Here is a 27057-nt window from a genome sequence, read left to right as displayed (position 1 = left end):
GCTGGAGTCCTTAATCCCCTCGTCGGGGCTGCGATCTCCCTTGTAAGCGTCCCTAGTGCCATTGAGGGGGACACGGGGAGGCTGCGATTGCCCTTGTAGAGGTCCCTAATGCTCTTGTGGGGGCTGCGATTCCCTTAGCGGGTATGGGGCCTCATAACCTTCTTGTGGGTTCCCCAGTCCCCTTGTGGGAGGTTACAGGGCTGGCTCAGATTCCCCTTGTAAGTGTCCCCAGTCGCCTTCTGGGAGCTCTGATCCTATCTCTGGGGTGGGATCCTTCTAGGGAGCATCCTGGCCTCATTTGCTGGGAGCACAGGGAGCCCTAACTCTCTTTACTGGAGCATTGGAGAAGGCCCTTATTCTCCTTTGGGAGTCCCCAGTCCCTCTTGTATGGACCGTGGTCCTTCTGGGCGCAGATTGGTGGGACCTGGAGGGTTCCCAATTGCTGAGGCAATTTGAGATCCCCCATGGGAGAAGTCCTCATCCGCTCTGGAGGGAGTGTGTTGGCCCTGATCCATTTTTGGGGACGTTCAGTCCCCTGCAGAGTGGCTGATCATTCCAGGGTGAGAGGGACAGCAGGGTGGCCCCAAACTCCCTGGAGGGGAGGTACATGCCTTGAGAGGTACATGGGATTAAGAATTAGGTGACTCCCATCCACATTAGAGAGGAGTTGAGGGTAGCCATGATTTCCTTTGGGGACAGGGTGAGTGCAGCGACATGCCCAGGGGGATGCACGTCTAGAGCAGTGTGAGGTCTCTTTTCGTAGAATCACAGAATGATTTGGGTTGGAAGAGACCTTTAAAGGTCATCTAGTCCAACCCCCCCTGCAATGAGCAGGGACATCTTCAACCAGATCAGGTTGCTCAGAGCCCCATCCAGCCTGACCTTGAGTGTTTCCAGGGATGGGGCATCTACCACCTCTCTGGGCAACCTGTTCCAGTGTTCCACCACCCTCATTGTAAAACATTTTTCTTATCTCTTACTTTACTTTAGTTTAAAACCATTACCCCTTGTCCGACCATAACAGCCCCTGGTAAAACTCTGTCCCCATCTTTCTTATAAACCCACTTCAAGGACTGAAAGGCTGCAATAAGGTCTCCCTGGAGCCTTCTCTTCTCCAGGCTGAACAACCCCAACTCTCTCAGCCTGTCCTCATAGGAGAGGTGCTCCAGCCCTCGGATTGTTTTTATGGCCCTCCTCTGGACTCCCTCCAACAGATCCATGTCTTTCTTATACTGATGACTCCTTCCTTCTGATTCTGGCTCAGTTTCTTCCTTTCTCCTGTTACGAAGAGATGCTTTTTCTGTGAAGCTTTCCTCTCTTTTCACTTGTCTATTCACTTGACCCCAGATGCCTGTGAGATGTAAGTGTCCTCTTCTTCCTGATTTCCACCAGAGTTGTGCCCCAAAAGTACCTCCGCTTGGGCGGACTGTGCTTTTAGTTTTCCATTGTCCATGAACAGCCTCTTTAATGTGCCTTAGAGAAATAAAGCATCCTGTGGATGTTTAATTGTATTGTTCTTCAGCTGTTTCTGTCCCTCTCTCACTTTCATCCAAGAAGCTCAAATCCTCTTCTCTTCCCAGTGACTACAAGCCAAAAAGCTTCACCGCTTTACAACGAGATCTTTTTGTAAGGGGGGACGGGGCTCCCATGGAATGAAATTTGCTGTACATTTAATCATACTATGATGAAAAAGCATTGTATTACACAAAAAAGTGTTGCAGTCAAACGTCCTGTGTCTGGGTGGATTTTTGGGGAGCTCTGATGACTTCAGCCCTGTGCCAGAGGTGGCCAAGCTTTCACAGTCCATAGCTGGAGTGCTCCCAGGACACCACCCCTTCCTTACACACGTTTGGTGTTGGTGTTGGTCAGGTAGGGAGTCAGCAAACATTTCCACTGCTCTCGCACAAGCACCTGGATGGGTCCTGGTGGACTTGCGTGGTACCACGTTTATCCCATTCCACAAGGAACAAATAGGACTGTTGGAATGTCCTGTCCTGTAACCCCTCTCACGCTTGTCTGGAGCCTCTTGGCCTTGAGAGGAGTTTTGTTTTTGGCTTGCCTGGTCAGGAGGAGCAACCACCCCACGCTATGCTGAGGCTGAGTTAAGGTGTTTTCTGTGGCGTGTCCAAGAAATTTCACTTATAAAACATTTTTTTTAATACTGTTCTGCTGTATGAGTGTTGCAAATTGAGACAAAGACAGGCAAAGTATTTATTTTTATTTTATAGAATGGCTTCAAATGTCATTGCATGTCTGAGTCCCACCAGAGGCAGTTACTGCTGGCTTCTGAAAATCCTCAGCAATTCATGGATTACTTTTCTGAGTAAGTTTGCTATATATTCTTACCCAGATCTTCCTTCCTGTATCACATCTGCACAGCCATACCTCTACGGTCCAGTCATGTCCCATTGAAGACACTTTATTCTGATACATTTTAGTGTCAGCTCTTTTTTTTTAATGGCAGTTTGAAAATTTAGGCAATGCCACTTTAGAATGCATGTAAGAGGTTTCAGGGAGCCATGATGTTTAATCAAATGTGACAGTTTTATCCCATGCCCAAGTCCCGTTTTAAGTTACAAAGTACATCACCCTTCTGCCCCATCTAAGTGGCTGCCACACACGCAGAGTTACAAAGACGTAAAAGAAGCATTACAGAGAGATAACAAGTCAGAAGTGTGACTAACGTCCCACAGCTTCCCCCAGTCCTTTGTCCAGCTGACCTACATGACAGCTGGGTTGACTGGAGCTGTCTTCAGCACGAGTCTGAAGCGAGGCTTTATAGTGAAGCCCTTGAATTAGCAGTGAGATGAGTGATCAATCTACCCCATCTACCACTGCTGCCTTTTGTCCTGCCCTGTGTTTTGTGTCAGTCAGCCTGGGAAGATACCTGGTAATGAAATACCAGCAATTAGTGGGAAGTGTTTAGATTTCCTGCTTTCTGTTTTATCCCTTTGAAAGGCTGTTACCCTTTGGAAGATTTAATTTGTATGTGCATGTACCATATTGTGTTTCTTTGTGCATAAATACAGCATGTAGTGCTACTTTACTGAAAAAGGGAAATGAATGCCTGAATTTCATCATGCTTGGTTCAAAAGAATACTCATGTTTATACTGCAGATATTTAATTGTTAGTGACAACAGAAAATTGCTTTGTAATTGTTAAAATTTTACTAAAGTACTTTCTTTTTATCCCCTAAGGGAATTCCGAAATGATTTCCTAGAACTGCTCAGGAGGCGATTTGGTAAATATTTTACTGTTTGTTTGCTTGTTTGTTTTTAATGTCTTTTATTGGTTCAGTGCAAGAAGTTTTGGTTGGTTTGTTCTAGCTCCCACACTTATGTTTAATAATAATAATAATAATTTTACATTTCAGGAACAAAGAGAGTCCACAATAATATTGTGTACAATGAATATATCAGTCATCGAGAACACATCCACATGAATGCTACACAGTGGGAGACACTGACTGATTTTACGAAATGGCTGGGGAGAGAAGGTAAGTGTAGTTGCTCAGGGTTGGAAAATTTAAAATTACTGGGTGATTGCATTACTGATAATTGATCAATAAACATTTATGTTAGTTCTCCCATTTCCTTTTTCTTTCTTCCCCTTCCCTCCTGTATATATATTAGCAGATGTCCAAGCATATTTCTGTGCTAACCATTAGGAATTTGCCTATGAAAAATGTCAGAAGTCTGGGATAAATGGATCAGTCATGAACCTTTCCTTGTTTCATCTGCTGGTCTATATTTACTGGAGGTATTGCTAAATTCTAAATCAACTTCCAACAGTTGCCATTTAAAAATTAAAAACTATCCTAGAACATTTGTTATGACTACGGAACCCTTCCGTATCTAAAGTGACAAGAAGGGAGCAGTCGTTTTCATTTCTGGCTTAGTGAAAGGGTTAAAGCTTGACATCTGCAGTTTTGTGTTCAGTGGGAGGAAGTGAGATTAAATGGCACTGTGCTATGACAGAAAGTTTACTTTGGCTCCGATTGCCTGTGTCCTACAGGACAAGTTCATGAGTCATATACTGTTTCAAAAGTTACTCTAGCGACAGTTAGTAACAATAGCGTAGCGTAGTAATGTTTCCTTTAGTGTGATGCTCTTAGTGCATATCGTTAGCATTCTGTTTGATATATATGTTGATATATTAGATTTCTGTTTTCTTCCTTGTTAAAACGGTGGGAAGAAAACATTTTCTTCAATATGGAAAGTATTGTAAAACACTCCATCCACTTTATTAAGTACTCTGGCCAATTTCCAAATAGAACTGGCTGGCTGAAGGGCAGAAACATGTACTAAAGATAATTCAAAGTCAATTTTACCAGGTCAGTAAGGGATACATTGTCTCTGGTAAAGTATCTGCATTGTTATAGTGAACGTGGACTGTGAAAATGGTCTTGATATTTTCTTTGTCCCTTGCTTGCTTTTGTTAGTATTAATCTTACGTTATCTTGCATTAACTTTTTAGGTCTTTGCAAGGTTGATGAGACTCCGAAAGGCTGGTATATTCAGTATATTGATAGGGACCCAGAGACCATTCGCAGGCAACAAGAACAAGAGAGGAAGAAGAAACAGGACCTTGATGATGAAGAAAAAACTGCTAAATTCATCGAACAACAAGTTAGAAGAGGTTTGGAGGGGAAAGAACTGGTGAGGAAAATTGCACTGTATGTCAACCTTCAGCTCAAAACTCCTCTTGGTTAAGTTAATGGTGAATTCGACGCTGCTGGGACCCTTGCACTGGTATTTCCTTTGCAGTGAGTTAGAAGGTGATGAGTAGGCTTCATGCTTTAGGTTACGAGCTCATCACCAGTTCAGACTGAGAAACACTGGGCATGTTTGGCTGCATTGCTGTTCTTTTCTAAGGCACAAGGTATAGTTTTCTCCCAGATACTTCTGATAGCAGGCTGGACTGACTTGTTTCTGTTGAAATTGCATCGTGTTACATTTCCTTGACTAACCAACTTGCTGGTGGTTTTTACGGCTGATGAACATCAAGGTCCTCTATGGAATCATAGTTTCAATAAATAAATAAATAAATAAAAGCAGAGGTTACAGCTCCTTTTAGATTTGGTATAATTTTGAAATCTTCTAGAATTGTATCCTCTGGCCCTGGTGTCTAATCCTGGCCATTTCAGACTTCGATTTAGACTGTCTTCTTCCATACTTGAATCACCACATCAGTTCGCTTATGTTCTGAATTCTCTGCTATGCAGTTATCTTATATTATAACCTGCTGTGGAGGAAAACTTGGAGTTACTTTGTACCTGGCTTGCTTTAGTACTAAAAGAGTAACAATTACTGCCTTTCAAGTGATGAGTGATTTAAAAATCACTCTTGAATTTTGGATAGCGAGTAAACAATACAGTAACCAGCATGACATGTCTTCATTTATGGTATTTCACAACTTTTAGGGCTGCAAATACCAACTACCTTGTACAGTGAGGAGGCTGAGATAAATAACCAGGGGGAGCTGGCATAATCAAATCCGCATGGTGGAAAGTTTTATTTTTATAGTGCTGGTGTGGTATTTGGGATCTGTTTAGATGGTGTCATTCCATGACGTTGTTACCTGGGTCTGGAACCTCCTGTTTGATCTTTGGTATTGATAAGCACATTTAAATGCTGTTGTAAACAATTATCTTTTTCTTAATTTAAAACTAATTGAAATTTAAATGGTCTGAGCCTTTGGTGCTAAAAATTTGGAAAGATTCCAGAATTTCCTTCTTTGAGTTATCAGTCTGTCCAGAAGCCAGTTTAATCATGCTGGTTCAAATAGAGAAAACTGCTACAGTAAGGCCACTTTCCTTTCATGCTGGAATTTAGCAAGTTTAGACAGCATCTCTGTAGAGAGTGTTAATTAGAGAATTTTGCGCAGGAGCCTATAATGAGATGATGTTTTCAATTTATAATCTTCTATGAATCAAGCCAGGCTGAGTATTACGGTTACTTGTACTAATCTCGCAGTAGTCTGTAAAACTGAGCTAATCAATGATCACCAAAAATAATACCTTGGCTGAGTTTTCTGTTTGACTCTTGAAATGTGTTTTGTGTTTTTTTGGCAGGAAAAGCCAGTCTATACTGAACTGAACAGAGACAATGAAGAAGAAAAAGGTAACCAGATTTTGATACATGTAATTTGCTAGAACCTACTGAAGCTGATTTTTGTTATTAAAACAAGATGAGCACTGAGGCCTGCTCGGTGCTTCATAATGCGCTTTGAGATCAGTTAAAGAGCACTGGAATATGGAAATACAGAGTATTCTTTCTTATAAAGTTAAAATTAATTTATTTTAAAAGCTGAACCAAAACATAGATTGGTAAATATTTTCAAATTTATGATCTTTTCCATTTGCAGATTTTTAAAATTGTAACATCCTTCAATGCAGTTATTTTTAAAGATAGAAATAGAGTAACGTCTTTTTATTTTTTAGTTACATTTAATTTAAACAAAGGAGCAAGTACTTCAATAGCAGCATCTTCTAAAACAAGGTGAGAAAAGAATTTAAGGGCAACCCTTACTGTTGCAAAGCACTTATATGACAATGATATTTGCATGGGCAGGAAGTTGTATTTTGTCCTGAAATATTTGGAGTCTAATATCTCATCCTGTCATGTTATTCAGGAGGGGATACTAGGTGACTTCATGCTTCCTTTTGTATTTAAAATGAATGAATGTGAGTATATCTTAAATGTGTGCTGTGAGGAACCTTCTTGAATTCACTGTGGTTCATGGCAGATGCCCATTTAAGTAATAAGGAGTTATAGGTTCCTCTAAGAAGATACTGTTGTGTGAAAGGGTGGTTAAGGGATCCAGTCAAAGCATTTGAAGTGAATGCCATCTAGTCCCAGCTGCCTTCTATGAATGGGTGCTCATGATTTGCTAATTTTGGGTCCTAAAAGGTTTGATTGCCCTGTCTAATTGGAGGTAATACTGATCATCATTTAAGAAGCTGAATCTACCTGATGTAAATCTTTCTAAAGCTTATGAATTTAATTGTCGTCATATAACTGTGAGCAATGCAGGACAAAAGGGATCAGTGATGGAAACAATACTGACTTACAGCAATCTGTGAAACTGTTTGATGAGCAGTACATCTTTTCATGTGAGGCAATATTGTAATTAAATGTATTGCAGGTAAAATGAAAGCTTTCCTCTCATCACAAGCTCAGCTCTTAGATAAGATATCTGATGGGAGATATGCCAGGCAGAAAATGAGACAATAAAGTAGTTCTTTGCAATAATAGATACAGATTTCAGGCTTTGAGGAAAACTATTAGATTGTCCCTAAGCATTGAGTTGTGCTTAAGATGAGTCTGAAACTTAATGCAGACACTCACTTCAATAGTTTCAGTGAGGAATACTTAAGGTGCTTGCTAAAATTTGGCTGAATGTGAAATCATATATCAAGTAGTCTGATTTTTTTCATAGCATATGAGAGATACTTGTCTGTAAACTTTGTAGTGGTAGTGTAGAAGCAAAATTAGGATACCCACCTCATGGTAAAGTGACCGGACAGTGGTCTGTATGTCACTGGTGGTACATGCATCATTTCAGAGTCATATATGGAAACTACTTCCCTGTGTTGGCCTGAAGGTGTGTTCTGCAGCTGTTGGCTGTTACTGAGGATCAGCAGAGTTCAGCCTGATGCCTGGTACCCCAGTGCAGCGTGCAGCAGGACTTCTTGGCTTCCCACCTTCTGTGCTCACAGCACAAGCTACTTCCCTTGAATGTCCGTCTGTGTGGCTGACGCGAAGCTGGGAGACACCACTGCTGCTGCGGGCACAGCTTTTGATGCTGACTGCCCTTGAGCAAAGTGGGAGCACTGGGCTTACTTTTTTCCCTGAAGAACTTGCATCCTAAAATCCCTGCTTAACTCACTCAGTGGACAAGTAAGATTAGAATTACTTCTAATTAAGGAATGAGCAGGAGCTACTATCAAGGTCAGTGATTCCTGTCTGCGGTACTGCAAGTGTACCAGTGTACAGTCCTGTCCACACACTCTGTTGGACACAGTAAGGGTCTCCCCAGCCCTATAATCCCAAGGGATGGTCATTCAAAACCTGTTTGCTCTGATGGTTAGGACCTTGTCTGTGATTTCCCAGGTAAATGTAGTCATGGCCAGTTTATACCAATTGCTGTCATGTTGGTATGGGCGTTTAATGTAAATAGTTCTTTTTCTCCCTGGTGGTTGCTTTCTCAGACTGTATTTGTAAAGAACAATTTGAGCCTTTCAGCCTTCACTGTGCTGTACAAGCAGGCCTGCATGGTGCTGGCCTCATCTCCCCGTTCCCCTGATCTGCTGATTATCCCTTCCTTGTCCTTGTTCCTAATCTTAAACAGAGGAGCTGATCGAATTTGTGCTGCATGGTGCTGGCCTCATCTCCCCGTTCCCCTGATCTGCTGATTATCCCTTCCTTGTCCTTGTTCCAGTTTCAGCTAATCTTAAACAGAGGAGCTGATTGAATTTGTGCTTGCTGCAAATGAAACATCACTATGGCTTATACAAGGCACTAATGCTTGTCTGTCTTGGTGCTTGCTAGGATTGCATTTGACTCTTTCATGACTGGTCCACACTGGTAGCCATCATCTGTGATCATAGCCAGACCCCTTTCTACTTTTGTTGTTTTTAAACAGCTGCCAGTAGATAGGAGGTAACCAGAGTAAACTTTTCCAAAGTATGTGAGCTTGCAAAAATGTGCTGTTGAATTCTGTGTTTTTTAAAACATGGTTTTCAAGATACACCAATCCCTTCTGGTGTCCAGTTCTTTCTTGTGTCCTCCATGTTGATGACAAACCTGAACAGTGTTGGTGGTCTCTCACTCTTTGTCCCAGGGTCCTTAGTATGTTTAATAAGATTTGTTTTAGTATTGACACCCAGGAATCCCTTAGTAACCTCACAGCTAGATATTTTTGCCTTCCTAAATATAGGCCCTGCAGTTGTTATGTCTTAATTGTGTGTTACCCTTTATGAGATGTTATTTTAAGTACTTGCTATTTGATTTGTGATTTAATGTGCTATTTCTTCTAGAACTCTGCTATGGAGATTATCCAGACTTCCTCTGAAATGCAATTTTTCTCTCAATTTTGCTTCTACTGCCGTTTCTGTATCTTCATTTCCATTATATATTTTCCCTTTGATGATATATCCAAAATCTTCACCACAGGCAAAACATGCGATCTGTTGTAAGGCCATATTAATATTACCTTACTGTCCACCTCATAGCAGCCTTCTTTGTATTTCTGGATGAGAGAACACCTGAATTTTTTTACTGCATTCAAATGTCTTTTATAAAAATGGCTTAACTCAAGCTGGCTTTAGGCAATTCTCACTTTACTTAGATGTTCCCTGATCCCTGAAATGTAACTTTTTGTACTGATTGCTCTTTTCTTTCATAACTCATAGGCTGTTTGCCTGTTTCAAATATAATTGTGAAGATGGTGCTTATTTGCTGGGTCTGGAGCCCTTTTCTACTCTACAGATTCCCATGTATTTTCTCCCATTACTGGATAGTTTAAGTATCTCTGTCTAGAAGGAGTTCTAGACGTCTACCATGTTTGCAAGTTGCTCTGTCCAGGTGACTTCTCTAAAGTTATAAGTTTGTCCTTTTGAATTTGAAAACCTTACTTGCAGACCTGCTTTTGACTTCTCCATTGAACTCAAGTCCCTAATCAACTCTTTGCTTTTGCACTGGTGAACTGCTCATTAGGTTGTTTTCATTCTGCTGGACTGCTAGCAGCAAATGTCAGTGAACATGGAGTTTACACCTCAAGGAGATAAATTCTAGCTGCCAAATACTGTCCTAGAGAAGGAGGCCTGCAGGGTCTGGAAGGTGACGTGCACAACTGAAATTATATAGATCAGCAGACCTTTTTGCACAACCAGTTCTTCAAATGCATCTTGGTAGAGGAAACAATGTAAGGTCTGCTGTGAAAACATCATCTTACTCTTCCAGCAGTGTCCTTGGACCAAATGCACTGAAGATGGTGGAAGGGGCACTTAAAAGAAAAGACTCAGCTCATAGCTCTGGTCAGTCCAAAGAGAAAAAGAAGAAATCTGCGCTGGATGAGATTATGGAGGTAATGATCGTGCAGGATCTGTGTCTTTGTAACCCCATGCCTATGGCAATGTCCACTTTACCAGGGTGTCCCTTTGAAGTGACCTCAGACCTTCTGTTCATGTGGAATTCAGACTTTCATATCTTATCAGGCAAAATGATTTCACTTCCCCAATAAAACTGGTTTCTGCTGTTCATCTGTGCCTATTCCCCACATGACTGAGATGTTGGAAGTAAAGGAATACAGATTTTGGAAGAGAAGAAAGTATCTAGAAATATTTGACAAAACACCAAATACAAATCTCCATCATTTTATCATGGATTCCTGGATTTCATCAGATTGATTATTATGCAGCAAGCACACACTGACTTACCCTTATTTTGTTGATTTTTTTATTTTTTTTTTTTTTAATGTTCCACACTTGGTGTGGGCCTGGAGAATTGGTTCAGCTTTTCAAAGTCATAGGAAAGCTGCAGTGAAAGGAGGAAGTAAATGGTGATTATTTGTCGTTGTTCTGTAGCTTGAAGAGGAAAAGAAAAGAACATCTCGAAGAGACTACTGGTTGCAGCCTGTAAGTGTCTTAAAAATTATTATTATACCAAATACAACCAATTCTGCATCTCTGAAGTCGTTGTTGATTTGTGTACAAGATCCAAAAGCATATTCCAAACTAAATTCACTCTTATTTTCCACGCTGCCAAGTCTGAAATATTACAGTATCTGGGAGGAATTACTTTTGTGGTTGAGCATGATCTGCAGTCTGAAGCATCATTTGTCTGATGTCAGATGGGGTGGAATTCTCTAATTAAAGAGTTGGTACTGTGAGTCTCTACAGGTCATGTTTAAATAATGACATTACAGCCCTCTTCTTTCTACGTAGTAATTGACTTGCACAGAGATGTAGAAGTCAACATCAGCCTTTGAGCTGAGAGACCTCATCTCAGCTTCTACTTTTTGACTGGACTTCTAGATCAAGAAGTCCTGCCCTTGACCCATTGTGAGCTGACACCTTATATCCTGAATTCAAGTGTAACTGTATTTGTAAAACAAAAAAAGTCTTGAGAGATGCTACTTTGAGGCAATAATTCGAGGATAAAGACAAATTCCTGAAAGCCGAGTCTTTACTATCATTGCTTCCTGCGCTGTGCTGTACAGTCTGTGGTTGGAGTCAGAACGACCTGAACGTGCAATTAGTTTAGATTGAGTAGTTCTTTGTATATTTCGGCATTTTACTTTTTCTTTTCTCCTTTCAAATCTTTCAGGAAATCATTGTAAAAATTGTAACAAAAAAACTTGGAGAGAAGTATCACAAGAAGAAGGCAGTTGTAAAGGTAAAGTGTGCAAATGGAAGCATGTGGCTTTGGTTAGGCTTTTCTGGTATCGGATGACTTCTGAAGTTTTGTTTCATTGTGCAAGTTGTTCAGCCTTAGGTCAGCACTGATAGGGGCTGAAACATCACCTTAACTGTATTGGGACTTATTCTGGGCAGGGAGTGAATCTCTGACTTGTTTTAATGTCATTTATTCAGTGATCCTTTCTTAAGCACTGTTTTGTTCTTCGTAGCTTGTCCCTATTAACACATCCATCTTGGAGGATAGTCACTTTGCCAACGTGATATGACCAAGAGCAGTGCAATTGCATTTTAATCTCAGACAAGTCAGTTTTGCGCTGATATTTAAGCTGCAGGCTGCCTTTGAAGGAGATCTCATTTGCATACAAAATCTTCAGGCTGTAAGCCTTGCTCTGTTGTTTGGAAGTGCTTTCTTTTAGCCACTGCCAGTGAATGATGTTGTACTAGGTAGTCCAAGGCTTGACAGTCTCTGGCAAGAGCACCAAAGACGACACCCAGGTGTGTTTTGAATGATCGGCAAGAGTGTATAGAGCTCAAAATCATAGCTTTTTTGATAGACATCTGGGAGGGTTTATGAGTCCCAATGGCTGTCTTCCATCGAGCTCTGAATATGAGAAGTGGAACATGGTTTATGCTAGACACAAAGATGATCCATAACATTTTGCCTCATTAAGAAGTAGTAACCCAGTTGTCACTGTGTGGCTTCCAGCCAGCTGAGCCTCCTGTGGGGGAAAGAAGCCTCTAATTTACTTTCCATCTTTGAGAGAATAGCTAAGATAGCTGACGCAAAGATTGACAAAACCTTCAGACAAGGCTGACAAAATTAGTGGTCAATTAGACCAGTCATTGATGTTCAAGAGGAGCCCTTTTAATCTAGCCTTAACTTCAGAGTGGGGACAGTTAGCAGTTTGTGAAGACTGGATGCCTTTAGGACAGCTCAGAAGTCCTTGCTGCTTTTGCAGATGTAGAAGTGCAGACTCATGGTCCTGAGTTTTTTAATTTTGAAATGTAAATTTAGAGAAAATTTTTTTATTTTTCTCATTGGCCTCTGCCTTTCACAACAGGAAGTGATTGACAAATATACAGCAGTTGTGAAGATGATTGATTCTGGAGACAAACTAAAGCTTGATCAGACGCATCTAGAAACTGTAATACCAGCACCAGGTACAGCTATTTTGTTCATTTTTCAGCTTGTCACTGCAAAACTTATATTTCAATTCTTTTAAACTATAATTCATCCACTTGAAAGTACCATAACCTCTACTATGAGGACAGGCTGAGAGAGTTGGAGCTTTTCAGCCTGGAGAAGAGAAGGCTCTGGGGAGACCTTATTGTGGCCTTTCAGTACCTAAAGGGGGGCTATAAGAAAGATGGGGACAAGCTTTTTAGCAGGGGCTGTTGCAATAGGACAAGGGGTAATGGTTTTAAACTAAAAGAGGGCAGATTCAGACAAGATTTAAGGAAGAAATTTTTTACTATGAGGGTGGTGAAACACTGGCAGAGGTTGCCCAGAGAGGTGTAGATGCCCCGTCCCTGGAAACATTCAAGGCCAGGCTGGACGGGGCTTTGAGCAACTTGATCTGGCTGAAGATGTCCCTGCTCATTGCAGGAGGGTTGGACTAGATGATCCTTAAAGGTCCCTTCCAACCCAAACTATTTTATGATTTTATGAAGAGCCATCTTGCTCTTTGGACAGTATTTCATAAGCTACTCTGATCAGTTACCAAATATCCTCTGGTTACTTTCTAGGAAATTATCACATTGCTTCTGCTTTGAGTCTTCACAGTCCCTTCTCATAAGAATTAGATTCTTTTCTGAGAAGACAGAATGGCTTTAGGAAATCAGTTCATTTGATGAGATGAAAGCATCTCTTTTCAGCTGCCAGGAAACATCTCAGGGAGCCCTACAGAGCCCTCGGTCGTATTTATCCTGTATCTTCCCCCCAAAGTCATGGCTCAAATAGCTGTAAGTGCCTGGCAAAGCTTACCTCATCTCCTGTTTGGTTCACTGACATTTCTTTGGCTGGTACACACTGGTGTTTGTGTATAGCGTCTGACCAGTATTTCAGGGAACGGTCAGGGTAGCAGTAAGCAGAACAATGTCAGCGTACGGGGAAACAGGATGTAGGATTTGGGGATTCACAGATTCTTCAGCAGACCTGCCGCGTTCTGCATTTCTGCAGCTGATGAAGAGCTGGTTGATGGTGTCAGTGAGCGCTCTTCAGCATAATGGCACTTGTAGGGGAGCTCTGCCTCCCCTTACACTAGGATTGATGCCTTGAGGGGACTGCCTGTGTGAGACAGAAGGCAAAAAGGAGATACCCTGGGCCATTAGCACAGGGAATGGGATGCGGGAGAAACAGCTGTGGCTTCTTTCCCTGATGTAGTTTCAGTGGCTTCTCCCCATGGTGTCAGCGTAGCCTGGAGCAGTAAACTTCATTGTGCTTTGGAAATGGGCAGGCTGTAAGGCAAAGCTGGGTGCTGCTTGCTGGAGGTACTGGGAGAAACCTTCACTTCCTCAGCTGTCTGTGGGGTTGAACACAACTCCATCAAAAGAAGTTGGGAGCCCCATTCTGTAACTGCTTTCCTATTTCTCATTTCAGGCAAGAAAGTGATGGTATTAAATGGTGGTTACAGGGGAAATGAAGGCATCTTAGAATCTATCAATGAAAAGAGATTTTCAGCGACAATAATCATTGACTCTGTAAGTATCAAACACTGCAAGATCTTGTTTGCGTAGAGCGCTTTTCATCTATACATTGGAGAGCTTTCACAAAGAAAGATGGTATCATTAATCCTGTCTTACGGGTGGGATTTATGGTGTGCAAAATGCTGTGGTCACCCCCCGCCTACTCCCAACCAGTAGGAAAACAGCCACATATTCCCTGTTGCAGGCTAATGCTCTGCTGTTTGCCTTTAAAAAGATGCCAGGATGCTGCATTTAGCAAGTTCTGAACTTGAAAGAGACTTGCAAAATATTTTGTATGTTTATTTTGAGCATGGCTGCTGTTGTACTATTTTGTGGTACAAAAAAATGTTAAATATGCAAGGAGGTGAATTTTCTCTTGCCTTTTCCAGACTGAACATGCGGCTTTGTGTGCTTATTTGTTGTCTTGTTCATGGTTAACAATTATGGTTGGTTTTTTTGGTTTTGGGTTTGTTTTTTTTTTTACATATCACCTTTCTCTGGGCTAAAATTAGGCCATATCATCATGCCTGTGACTACTTCTTTGTTCTCCTTTGCAAAACCAATATTTAAACTCATTGATACAGCAGAGAAGTTATTGGCTGAAAGTCAAATTTCTTAAATACAGCTTGCAGGAGAGAGACCCTCTTACGATCCCAATCAAAGAAGGGGTGCAGAAACTCAGGCCTTATTGAATTCTGGAGAATTTGCTTGAGAAGAGACTGTGCAGATGTCTTAACCACAGAAGGAGCTTTGGTTGGAGCTAAGGATCATGATACTGTTGGTCTTGGAAATTAAGGGTAGCTTTTCTGTAGTTCTGATGCTTGTAGGTGTTAAGATTTCCCCTCCCTGCATGATGTTAATTTATATGTCTATAAATTAAAAATGGGTAAAACTACTCCTGGAAGCTGGTGAAGTCTGTGAGAATTTTCTTCTTGATTGTAGTATGACCAGAATTTTTATTTGTAAGAAGTTAGTATTCAAAATCAGATCTTTTGTTACTTACAAGTTCACAGTGAATTAATTCAAAAGAGCTGCTTATGTTTGCCCCAAAATTGCAAGGACTTTACCTAACAGAAAAAATGTCCTGAAAATGAAAAGATTTCTGGGACAGCGTTGAGGCCCTGTCATATCCTCACATCAGGTTGAAAATAATGAAACGGAAGACATTGTGTCATGAGCAAATCCCAAACCTCCAGTTTTTTGGTTGCATTCTGCTATGCATCCCCTGTTACAACCCCCAGTGTGCAGTTATATATGGCTTTTGGACACAGCACTGAAACAGAAAAGTAGTCGTTGTGCTTTTACTGTGTGCAGCGCTGAGTAAAAATGCTAATGCCTGTGATTTCCAGTGCTATTCACTTTGGTTATGCTTCTTGAAAAATGTCTAAATGTGGTGAGATTTCGTACAGCCCCTTTAACTGTCTCACTTTAAGCTCCCTATTGGGAATTCAACCAACAAGTAAGTTTATATTTTGATCTTATTTCTTCTACAATGTTATTCTCCAGGGACCTTTAAAAGGACGCCGAGTTGAAGATATCCAGTACGAAGACATTTCCAAACTCGCCTGAGGTGCTAACCGTGGATCAAAGAAGATTTTGGTTTCCAAAAACATCTTTCTGTCATCTTGCAGGCAGACACAGGACTCTACCATGTCAGGGTTTTAACTGTGTATGTGTATGTATTTATAATGTATATAGAAATTAACCATGAGCAAACTGGATTTATTTAAAGATCACTGTGGATTTGTTACCTAAAATGTTTGTGGAAATCTTATCGGTGGAAATATTTCATCTGATTCTATATCAAAGTTGTGTTATAATATTTGGTTCAATTTCCTTTTCTAAAATATAGCAGATAGCTGCAAGCTGGAGTATTTTATTTACTGAAGTATGTTAGCAGTTCCATAAGAGAGAGAATTACATACAAATAGCTGCTTCAGGCAGGCAGTGTGTGTCGGAGCCAGTGGAGTTTAAACAACACACTTCTGAACCTGCAGCCAAAATCGAGTTCTGGCTGCAGGAACAACGAAAGAGATTAAGAGAATAGCAGGAAGGTAACAGTGCTGTGAGGGATTATTTTCCTGGATGTTGTAAGGATGGTCTGGTTTATTAAGTGCTGTCACCAACTTATTTTCGTTAACACATCGGCGATAGTAGAATGCAAGTCATCACTCCTCCATCGTGTTTGTCAGGGTTCCTTGTAATACTAATATGCAATTTACCTTCAAATGGACTCCAAGATGACTGTGACTTGCGGGGTTTCTAGGATGCCAGCCAAAGTGTGTGCAGATAGGAATTGGTGATTGCTGTTTTGGTTTTCCAGAGCCTTTTCCTTTGTTCATGCTTCTATTGTTGCTCTGATACATGAGTAATATTACTCATGCTAAGTGCTGTAACATGACCTTTTTATTTTTTTAAAAATGTCACGTTTTTGTACAATGTTTAATTTCTAAGGCAGTTCAGGAATAAACATAAACCTTTCTTAGGCCAGTGTATTTCTTACCAGCCTTTTAAACGCATTAGGCGTCTGTTGGTTTATATCTACCAAAGAGCACAGTAAAGTGTCCAGCCAGTGCGCTGCCTGACTTGTGTAAAAGAAATATGGGAGTCGTCCCAGGCAAAATACAACCGTAGCCAGATGGCCCAGTCTGCCCCTGCCTACGGTGTGTGTCCCTGGAACCTGATGGAAAGAAAACCAGTAGCCCCCATACCCTTCAGAGGGGATCTCAGCTGAGGGTTGAAGAGGGCAGGACGCTGCCATGATGTGTGCAGCAGTTACGTTGCAGTTTAAGAGTTCATGGTTGCTGGAAGCAAAAGTCACTTCCTTGTCCCTTTCCTTGCCTCAGAGGTTCACTGTCTTGTTGATTTGTGGTTTCCAGGGGACCCCTGCAGGAAAATGGAAAGACTGCAGAGGTTTAGGGAAACAGCTGCTGTCTGAAGTCGTCCGAAATAACCTCACACAGGACATCAAGTGGCTTTCCAGGGATCCCGGGCGTAAATGCCCGGCAGAGTCAAGCAGTAGCGCAGTATCTGAAGAGTGGAGAATTATGAGGAAGGGCACTGGAGACAGATGAGACACTTGTCTGTAAATTCAGGCTCTTTGTGCAACCTGGGTTGTGTAAACAGCTCTGCTGTTTCTCAAAGAACAGGTACTGAGTGAGAGAGGTATGTAGGAGAGTAATGAGGGTAAGTGAAAGAACAGAACAGCTTCTGTATCACTGAAAATAATTACACTTAACATTCTGGAGCCTGAAAAATCAGAGTGAATATAGTAGACACGTTAAGTTACAAATTGTGTGGAGAATACCAGAGAATGATTATTCACTGCTTGTATTCCATACAAGCTAGGAAACAGACAGTGGAATTACTGATTTGGGGATTTAAAAAGATGCTGGACAGGTTTTTCCTCCACCCGCTTTTAGTACTGACAGATTTCTATATAGTCTGGATGTTTCCTGCTTTCCCAGATCTGTATCTGTGTGTGAACTCCACTGTGATGTTGAAATTTTCATAAAAATAGGCTGGAGGTTGTCTCAGAATCATGTAATTAACTTTCCTGCAATATGGCAGCATCAGTTATTTCAAGGATGTTCCTCACCACTGGTTAACCCATCCTTAAAAACTGGAGACTTCTCATGGTATGTGTTGCAGAGCCCATATTCCTTTTGTGTTAAATTTCCTTTACATCCAATGCACATCCTCCTTTTTGCCCAGTCCAGCAGTGATGAACTTACATTTTTCCAGCAGTCTGAAAGAACAAAGTTGTAAGTATTAAATCTGGGTGTGTGTGTTACCCACACTGCAGGAGCTGTTATAAGTCTACTGTGAAATGCATATTACAAAATAGTTAAAATTTTTGATGGGGTTTACTATCCAATAAATCAGACATGGCAAGAGCAAGATACCTACTACAACCCAGCATGTCACTTTATTACAGATTTCAGTTTTTAACAGAAAAGGGAGTTACATTGCTTTGAAACACCGATCATTTATAAAGCAAATGGTGGTGAAGTCACCTTCAGTTGATCTGGCTTGATAGGCTGACAGCTAATGTTCAGAAGAGTTGTGTGGGCATGAAGGAGCAGATGATAAGAATTTTTTTTGTAGTAAACTGGTTTCCTGTTGGAGCATTCAGGGTTTCTTCAGAAAGCTATACAGGTGGGGGACGAGGTAATCTTTGTAGTGGCCGTCTATGAAACCTTTCCCGCTGTTGTGCACAAACCAGCACTGCACATCAGTCCCAAGGACGCGGTCCGTCCTGTAGTCCTTCTGCAATCCCCTGTGAGGAAGAGGCCACCCAAAATGAAGGTCACGACATGACAAGTACAGAAGAAAACATCGATAATCCTGCTCATTCATGGCGCTGCTCTGCCAAAGTGGTGAGGTGTGTGTCTTCTACCAGCAGAAAGTGGAAACAACCACAAAATGCAATGAATTTTACAGTTCTATGACCTTGTGGGCCTTTTTGTGGGGAGCCCAGGCACTTTTACACACCCTGTCCGAGGTCAGGTGCTGGGCAGCTGTTCATGAACAAATATGTGAGAACCCAACTTGTCCCAATTGTTTTGCCAACTGCTAAAACCAGATGATTAGCAGAGGGAAAACGGATTTTTTTCCCCAAGGTCCTTGAGAGTTAATAAGCCTGCAGTCATTGACATCATTACAAAGAAGTCAGATTTAGAAAGCAAGCAACAAAGCACATTATTCCTACCTGGTAACAGTGAGTTTGTTGCCTTTCACTTCCATGGTGGCTTGTGGTTTCTCTGGAGCTTGCCCCGGCCTTTGGTGGTGGATATACACTTCTGGTTCAGACGCAAACTGACCTGATCAAAGAGAGGTTTAAAGCTCTTTGCCTGTCCTAACCTTCGAGGCTCTCATGTAAGCTGCCGCTGGGTGCTTTTGGAAAATCAAGCTAGCTGCAGGAGGCAGACCACTCCTGCATGGATCACAGGGCACTGTGTCTCCAGCGCTGTCAGATCACCCACACTGGGAGAGTAAAAAGCTCTGCTCTTGAGCCAGCAAACTTCTAAGAAAGCAGACTGGAGCTCCGAAGAGTATTTGGGAAAACAACCTCTGCTGCTCAGGATTGCACATCATAAAAGGAGGCTTGGGTGGGTCCAGGGCTCAGAGGGCTGATTTTGCCTATGAGCTGAGCCCTTGCTTTTGTTTTACACCATTGCCAGAAAAGGGCTGTCATCCTGGGACAGCTGAATTACAAACTTTTGCACAAAAATCCCACAGGAAGGTTTGAGGGGGTTTGTTGCAGTCTTTATTTTCAACCTGCAGCAGATTAGCCAGGCCAGGAAAGACCTGTCACAGTGTCACCAAATCTAGTCAGGCCTGTTTTGAAAACGCCCTCCTCAACTGGGATGAGGAATAATCTCCTGGTCCCTGGTGTTCTACAATGTCCTTGGGGCTTCCAGGACATTGCAGGAATCTTCCCCCATTTTCTATTTGAATAATTTTCACACCTTCCCCATCAGGACACAGACACCAATGAATTCAGTCAAAGATCTAGCAAAAACCCCTTCCTAGTGCCCCACCATTCCCACCGACCGACCCACAGCCCTTACCTATCAGCCCGTGGGCTGCAGGAGAGAACTGGTTTTCAGGGGGAATGTAGATTCCCAGGAAGTCAACATTAACTGGGTGATTCTTCCACACACGGTGCAGCAAAACCATGAAGGACATCTCCTCACCCACGGTGATAGTAACATTGCTTTCTTTCTTCACAGATAGGAGAAGCCTAGCAGAGGTGAACCAAAGGAAGGGCTCAGTTCAACTGCCCACACATAAGTTCTCAGGCCCCGCGAGATGCTCTCAGGCATCCAGAACAACTGTATGGGGCTGGCAGATATGACAGAGGATCCATCAGAAACCCACAGCCTTGGGAGTGGTACCCAGAGGTCTGGCAGGACAGTGCCTAACAGGACAGACACTGCATGCCCATGTTCAGGCAACCAAATCTTGCCCTACAAATTCAAGCTCTTGCTACAATGAAGGGAGATTTTGGAAATAATCCCTTTGACTAAACAGTCAAGTCTAGCACTGTAGGGTGTCCAACAGGGCTGCTAGCTCTTAATCTGCAGGTGAAGGTCTCCTGGATGTCATGAGTCATATCTCCCACCATGTGAGGAACCCTGAAGGTATCTCAAATAACATCAGGTACTTGTATTTAGGTGACTGATTCCTGATCTTAGCTAATGAAGTCAGCAGTAGAGAGAGGAATTCAGCTCTTCCTACTTGTGTCTGGTCAACTGAATTGCTCTTTTGGCCTCACTGCCTAATTTCATTAAGTATAACGAGAGCTAAGATCCATGTGCCCATATGTAGGCACCCTGTGACCTAGATCCCACCCACAGCTGGGTCAGTCCAATGCTGTGTTGCAAATGGCTTCCATAGGGCAGACAACGAATGCTCAGCAACTCACTGTTTCCGAATGATGTGCCCCGTGTCAGACCAGGTCAGCATGATGCTGTAAGATCCGTCCTTCAGCGTTATCGTTTCTGTGGTGATCTCCACTTTCAGGCCTTTGTTTTTGAAATAAAAACCGATTTTGCCAAAGTATGTGTTGAGCTTCTTATTCTCTGTTTTCTTGGCCCCAATGAGCTGCCCGTTGACCACAACTCCTGTGAGGAGCAGAGAAGCAGATGTTGCCTAAATCTCAGAGCATCACATACAGACTCGGAGTTCTGATCTCAGCAGGGAGAACCATGGGGTCAGCAGAAACACGGACCCCTCTGACCCCCTGTTTTTCTCATCTTGCCAGCTAAGAGAAGAGAATAATTTTTTCAATCACCTCCTGCTGCTATTGTTTGCCCCTTAGCATATTAATCTGGTGGGAATTAGATGTTAGGTCTTGCTGGTAGTATGGGCTGGTTCGTAAGCCACTCTGTCCCTTGCTGACTGTGAAAAGCATGGGGCGGATGGGCGGTGGAGGAATGGTACCACATTTCCAGCCCAGCTTAACCTGCCTCCAAATGCTCATCGCTTTTCACATATATTCCAGAAGTTTAAAAAGTGCTGATGGGTAAAGCCCTCTGAGAAGAAGAGGCTGATTCCCTTTGATTCCTTTGGGAGTACAGTTACACATTTTTTCTGCCTGCCACCAGGGATGCCTCTAGTTTTATTTCTCTTTTTATCTCTCTTCCACTTTCTTCTTTAGTAATACAAATGAGAGAGGAGAATCCTACCTACCATGGAGATCTCTTCACCTATGTTGGCTCCTTTCCCTGTGTTTGGCCATCCTCACAGTGAAAAAGTTTTTCCTAATAGCTCACTCCTACTCTGAATTTCACCTGTTGCAACTTGGTTTTTTTGCCTCTTGTCCTTTAGCTATACTTCATGGCAACGTGTCAGGCTCCATCTTTACCTTCTGACTGAGTGATTGTAGACAGCAACAAGATTCACCTTGGGTCTTCTTTTCGTAAAATTGACCAAGCCCAGCTGTCTAGCCTCTCCCTCTGTGTCCTGTTCTCCAGCCCCATAATCATCTTGGTGGCCACCACTGAATTTGCTCCAGTTAGTCAACATCTTTCTCGTACTGGCAAGCCTCAAACTGAATACAATACTCCAGATGTGGAGGGAAATAACCTCTTCCCTCAACCTGCTGGCCACACTCCTGTTAACACACAGTCCTCCTTGTAGGCATTTCCCCTCCTCCCTCTGAACACATTTCAGACTTGAGAGAAGTATGCTGTGAAGTAAACCATGCTTTATTCCCTTACCAGTACCAGGATCAGAAATCAAGTTTAGGATCTTTCCAGGCTCGGAGTTGATATTGAAGCAGATGTTCCTTTGGCTCTTGGGCAAGTGTATGATGAAATGTGGGTCATTGTCAACTGGAACATAGAAAAGAAACAAGTGTGAAAAGCAGGCCAGTACTTTCCCTAGAGGTAAGGAAGCAAAGACTGAGACACTTTCCTCAAAGGATTTTGAAGCACTTTTTGGGACTCCTCAGAGTAGGATCAGGGCCCTTTCCACCTCTGCAGTATCAAAGGAAGTTCTTAGATGCTCCTTACAAAATCCCCTCAGACACTTTCTCTTCATATACTTCCCCTGTTTAAGGAAAGCACATGGCCTTACTGGCTTGAGGAGCACCCCCAAGTGCAGTGAGCTACTGGTTTAACTGGTCAGCTCCACACTAGGGTGCCATAGACTCAACCTGGAGTTCTAGAAGCTGAGCTTTATTTCTGCATGATGCAAGCCAATCTCCAGGTGAGACCAAGGACTCATCTGGACACCAGTCAGTCAGGGACACATCTTTGAGGCCTAAGGAGAGGACCTAAGGCACGGAAAGCAGGACTTGGGTGACACCTCTGTTCAAAACTGATACCCAACCTGCTCCATGACCAGCTGTTGCCTATTTCTAGAAGTGACACACTCCTGGGACATCACTCTCTCAAACTAAGAAGCTCTCAGACATGTTACAAGTCCATACCACCATACTGATGTTGGGTAAAGACACAACCTGCCTACCAGCTCCCCTGAGAAATACAATCCAGGACTTGTTCTCACAGGATGTTTAACACTCTGGTGGGATTGGGCCCCTCTGAAAGTCACATGTCTTTAAAATTTGCCTCAAATGAGACAAAGACTTGCACCTATCACTGAAGGCAGCTGCCTCCAGCCTCGTCTTGAAGTGAGGAGCACTGACCAGCTCTTGCTGGTTTGGTGGTGGTTGGCATCTCCCTGGCAACATTCAGGACATGCCCATACTCAGTGTTGCCTATGGGGATAACCAGGCCAGCTTCCATTTATTCAACGGTGTTCCTCAACTTTTGCAAGTATTCAACTCTTCCTGTATACTAGACAAATCCTAGACCTTTGACGAGCAATGTTTTTGCAGGAAACGGTGGGGTAGGTACCCTTCAAGGGGTGAGGGAGCTTTTGAATGTCTTGAATGTTTTGAATATATTGAGTCTGTTGAATACAGCCCTCAATCATTTTTCCTTATTCTCACCAACTGCTTCACCTTCCTCAAGTTGATGCCAAAGCCTGTTCTGATCAACATTTCCAGCGCAAAATAGGTTGGAACAGGTAACTTTGCCTTGCTTACTTTTTCCAAGCAGTTTCTTGACTATCCGAAGTCTTAGATTAACCGTTGAGCTATGCTGAGAAGGAGTTTGATAGCTGCTTGTTTGATAGCTACGTAAATACACACATCCGCACACAGGCACACTCCTGGAGTTATTGTAGTTATACCACTTTTATAGGCAATAGTTCTCACAGCTGGTTTGTTTAAGTAGGCACTAAACTGGGGCAAAGGCCCAAGCATTAACAGGATCCATCAGTCATCAGTGCATTCAGAGATTTTTATCTACCACAGAGCATTCGTCTCTCATTTACAATGGCAGTAAATTTACATTGGCTTTGCTACTGCAGAGAAGCTGAATGTAAGCTCAGTAAGCAGCCTCAGGGAAGCACGCAGCAGAAAATGGGATCACTGGGATCCTATTTGGATCTAAACTGGTCTCATGCTTGTAACTTAGAGCATATTTTTACAGGTGCATCTATTCAAAGTCAAAATGACTCAGTATTTTATAAAGAAAAGCTTGATCCATGGGTACGAGATGGATTTGCAAAAATTGGACTCAGTTGGCTGTGATTTGGGATGCACATGATTGTGCCCTGCTCAGACCTTCAGCAGAGGCTGTGTCGAGGACCTTTCACACTGATGTCCTCTGCAACAACAGCAGAGTAGCTTCATCAGCTAGTCACAGCAGTTGATTTATTCTCTTGTGGACTAGCCCCTAAACGAAGATACAGCTTTTACAACAATTCAGAAAACTCAACAAGAAAAATAAAGACAACTAATAGACAACTCCATGATTATTGGCCTTAGCGTCTTGTCACAGAAGCTTAAATTCCCAAAGTGCCCAATAACTTTGGTTATATCACCTTTATTCGTTTATTAGGTGATGAGCGTTGCTGTCTGTTGTTTCTTTGCAGAGTAATACTGTAGCTTTTACCTCTGTTTATGCTCAGAGAGGACACAGGAGGACTCCTTTGCTCAGGCATGTAGCTGACTGGTACGGCTGTGACATTGGCCCAGGCTGGGATACCTTTGTTATTATTAGGTGCATTTGGAGTTAATCCTAGGGTACCTGTTAAATGACAGTCATAATTAGGTTTCTGTTAGTGCTGATATATTTAATAGTGTAATTTTTGCAGTTGAGCTAACCGTAAGCTATTGGTGAAAAATGGAACCTGACTTTTTAACTCTCATTCATGTCAACAAGCCACACTTCAGCAAAGCCCCCAACGCAAGGGCTTAAGTGTTTTGCCAAATAAAAAGCTGCATTTAAAAATTTAGCATGTGGTAAAAGCTTTGCTAACTTGAGTCCTGAGTTTGAGGTGCCTAAGAAAGGGTACGACTCTTTCTGCATGCCCTAGATTGACCCACATGAATAAGTGTTGCAAATAAGTGCAAGCATTTAATGTAACATCTCTTAACATGTCCTGTTCTGCCAAAGGTCTCGCTGCCTTTGCCATGACGGAGGCAAGAGAAAGTAACATGGGTCCTCTCTCTCCCACTTAGTTCATAAAGCAACATGATCTTAAATGATCCATGAAACTTGGTTTATTTTAATATGTTGGGCTGAAAACAACAAGAGCTGAAGCAGGGGACTTATTCTATCTGCTGGCCTTGCTCTGAAGAGGAGTTAGGGGAAAAAGGAGCTGGGGGATGACAGCAGGATAGAAGATTGCACAGCTAGATCTTCTAAAGCTTTGTCAGCATCTTCTTTCTTGAATCTCTAACCTAAAACATAGGCTCTTTTTACTCAGGCAGTGTTACTTCTATTAGCACAGTTATATGTGAAGTCAGTGCAGCTAATACAGGAACTAGAAACTGGACAGAGACTTCTGAGTTTCCAGGTCATATTAATTTCACAGACTATTATGCGTGAATAAGCTCTCCCACGCACAGTCCAGTTTTGCAATAAGTCTATCATGATAAAAGAATAATTAGACAATCCTTTGAAAAGTGAATGATTTCAGTGGAAGAGACAGTCTCTGGTCTATGAAGATGGACAGTGCAGTTCTGATGGGAGTTGTATAAGGACAGACAGAAAAATCTGTTTCAGGTTACCCTTTCCAATCTTTGTATATGCAAACTTTTTGGTGCAGCCCATATATTGCACAATCCTAAGCACAGATTTACTTTGATATTATTTTTACAAGCTCTGTCCTCTGCTAAGATTCAAGATTCGTGTCCCACTGTCCCTGAAATCCACAGATGCCTTGACCCTGATTCCAGTGCTGTTAAGTTTTGACTATTCCACCAAACACAAAGACTCAAGAACCTGTATTAAAATCACTCAAATCCTTTGCACCATCTAAATCAAGATAATTATGGTCTGAGTTAGTCAGCTGGTGCCATGTGTAATGAATTCATTATACATGAATGCAACACATGCTATTTCTGTGCTGAACTGTTTGGGGGTTGTGAGTTGTAGTATGCAGTATAAATAACAACTATGTAATTTCTCTTTGGGTCTCAGCTGCAGACTTTAACATTGAAAAGAAGAATAAATGAACCTAAACATAACAACTGACAGACATAAGAACCCCATTTCATTCAGCCAGCTTCAGGACATTTTTATAGTTATCCAGGAGCATGAGAACTGAGCATGCAGGACATGTGCTTGGCGTTTTAGCAAAGTCACAATCACTTCCAGTGTGAAATGCCAGATGGATGATGTCTGTTGGAGTAATGCAAGTGGTTTCTTTCCTTCACAACCAATTGTAAACTCTCCCATTTATTAATAAGTTTTAAATCACCAGACTCACTTGTTCAAGGAGTTGATCTTTTACTTTCAGTGCTTCCATTGCATTGTACTGGCAGCGTTTTCCTGACAGCAACAGTTGTGGTTTTTCAAATCGCTGACTGGTGAGGGTTCAAAATAACTGCTGTTAAGTTTCACTGGAAATACATGGCTGTGCAGGGATGACTTGGGACATGCTAGACACCCATGGATGTTGACAGCTACTGCTTTGAGACTGACTGTACCATATAATGCCAGAACAAGCCAACCCTGCCCCATTTGGCTGGACGTAAGGTTGCTATAACAAGGACCTTGGAACATGTATTGAAGTAATGGATTTAGATCTGGAAGTTTAATTAATGAAGGACTCTGTTATTAGGACAACTCAGACTCCACGTGGGCTTGTGGTTGATGGATAATGATCTTAGCAAGCTTCCATGACTTAAAAGTGATGAGAAAATATGGTTTAGTCAATTCTACAGCTTCAGTGCAGAGAACTAGACTTATCTGTCCCAGTAAGAAGATGTTCCATCTGTGACATTGTAGGCTTATTGGAAACCTTGTCCTTGCAATGTTGGCACATTCAGACCTCACTGAAGCCAATGGCTCCAAAAAGTGCTTGCATAACAGGATGCTCTCAAACTGGCTGAAGATTTGGTCAGCTTTCACTGAAAATATAGGCTACCCTATAAGCACAACACCTGGAGTGAACAATGGACACAATTGTTCTTCCAGCACATGAAGAACAAAGCCAAAATGAGAGGTAGAATAACGGACAGACTGAGACACTGACCTGGGCAGCAACCCCTTCTGGGGTCTTTGGGCTGGTCTGCCAGCATTATCTCATCCTTGTCGGCATTCTCTATCAGCATGGCTGTAAAGGGGGTAACAATATGATGGTCAAGAGACATCTGTAGGATGGATTTGGTGATGTTCCTCTTCAAAGCTGCAGTGGGGGCTGTGTTTCTGGGTAGAAAATGAAACAGAAGGCATGGTTAGTGGCTCTACAGGGCAGCTGCCATGACAGTTCCTCCACGGAGTGTTCATGGAGCCAAACTGGTAGGTGTTGCAGGATGGAAAGGCTTAGGGCCTGTATGAATGCACTCTCTATAAGAAGACTATTTTTGGCTTCTGTAGGCTTTGTCCTGGACTCAAAGAAGCACAGTCCATCTCCTGGTTTC

General features: G+C 42.3%; 2 protein-coding genes across 2 annotated transcripts in view; one reads left to right on the top strand and one right to left on the bottom strand.

Annotated features, from left to right (window-relative positions):
• Positions 1-143: 143 nt before the first annotated feature.
• KIN (Kin17 DNA and RNA binding protein) lies at positions 144-16139 on the top strand. The gene is made up of 13 exons (XM_009704802.1): positions 144-218; positions 2229-2323; positions 3199-3242; positions 3375-3497; positions 4478-4659; positions 6075-6123; positions 6444-6501; positions 9967-10090; positions 10590-10640; positions 11332-11400; positions 12485-12584; positions 14023-14123; positions 15615-16139. The coding sequence occupies exons 1-13, from the start codon at positions 144-146 to the stop codon at positions 15675-15677; spliced, it is 1134 nt and encodes a 377-aa protein (XP_009703104.1). The 3' UTR covers positions 15678-16139.
• Positions 16140-17947: 1808 nt separating this feature from the next.
• The window catches only part of ITIH2 (inter-alpha-trypsin inhibitor heavy chain 2), a 28201-nt gene continuing 19091 nt past the window's right edge, over positions 17948-27057 (bottom strand). The window contains exons 15-21 of the mRNA XM_009704801.1: positions 26670-26842; positions 24080-24214; positions 21836-21949; positions 20539-20737; positions 19682-19854; positions 18820-18931; positions 17948-18387 (exon numbers count right to left, since the gene is read on the bottom strand). Of these exons, the coding sequence (XP_009703103.1) occupies positions 18240-18387; positions 18820-18931; positions 19682-19854; positions 20539-20737; positions 21836-21949; positions 24080-24214; positions 26670-26842 (1054 nt within the window). The 3' untranslated portion in view covers positions 17948-18239. The remainder of the gene's footprint in view (positions 18388-18819; positions 18932-19681; positions 19855-20538; positions 20738-21835; positions 21950-24079; positions 24215-26669; positions 26843-27057) is intronic.

Source organism: Cariama cristata, unplaced genomic scaffold, assembly GCF_000690535.1.
Source record: "Cariama cristata isolate BGI_N322 unplaced genomic scaffold, ASM69053v1 scaffold12317, whole genome shotgun sequence".
In the NCBI taxonomy this organism is placed as follows: Eukaryota; Metazoa; Chordata; class Aves; order Cariamiformes; family Cariamidae; genus Cariama; species Cariama cristata.
This window is presented reverse-complemented; position numbering and strand designations above follow the sequence as displayed.

What these genes read in the sequence shown, in the direction of transcription:
- KIN (XM_009704802.1), top strand. Translation starts at nt 144, where the DNA reads ATGGGGCCTCATAACCTTCTTGTGGGTTCCCCAGTCCCCTTGTGGGAG. An exon ending in TTCATGGATTACTTTTCTGA is followed by an intron (nt 2,324 to 3,198) that starts GTAAGTTTGCTA and finishes TTATCCCCTAAG; the next exon opens with GGAATTCCGAAATGATTTCC. An exon ending in CGACAATAATCATTGACTCT is followed by an intron (nt 14,124 to 15,614) that starts GTAAGTATCAAA and finishes GTTATTCTCCAG; the next exon opens with GGACCTTTAAAAGGACGCCG.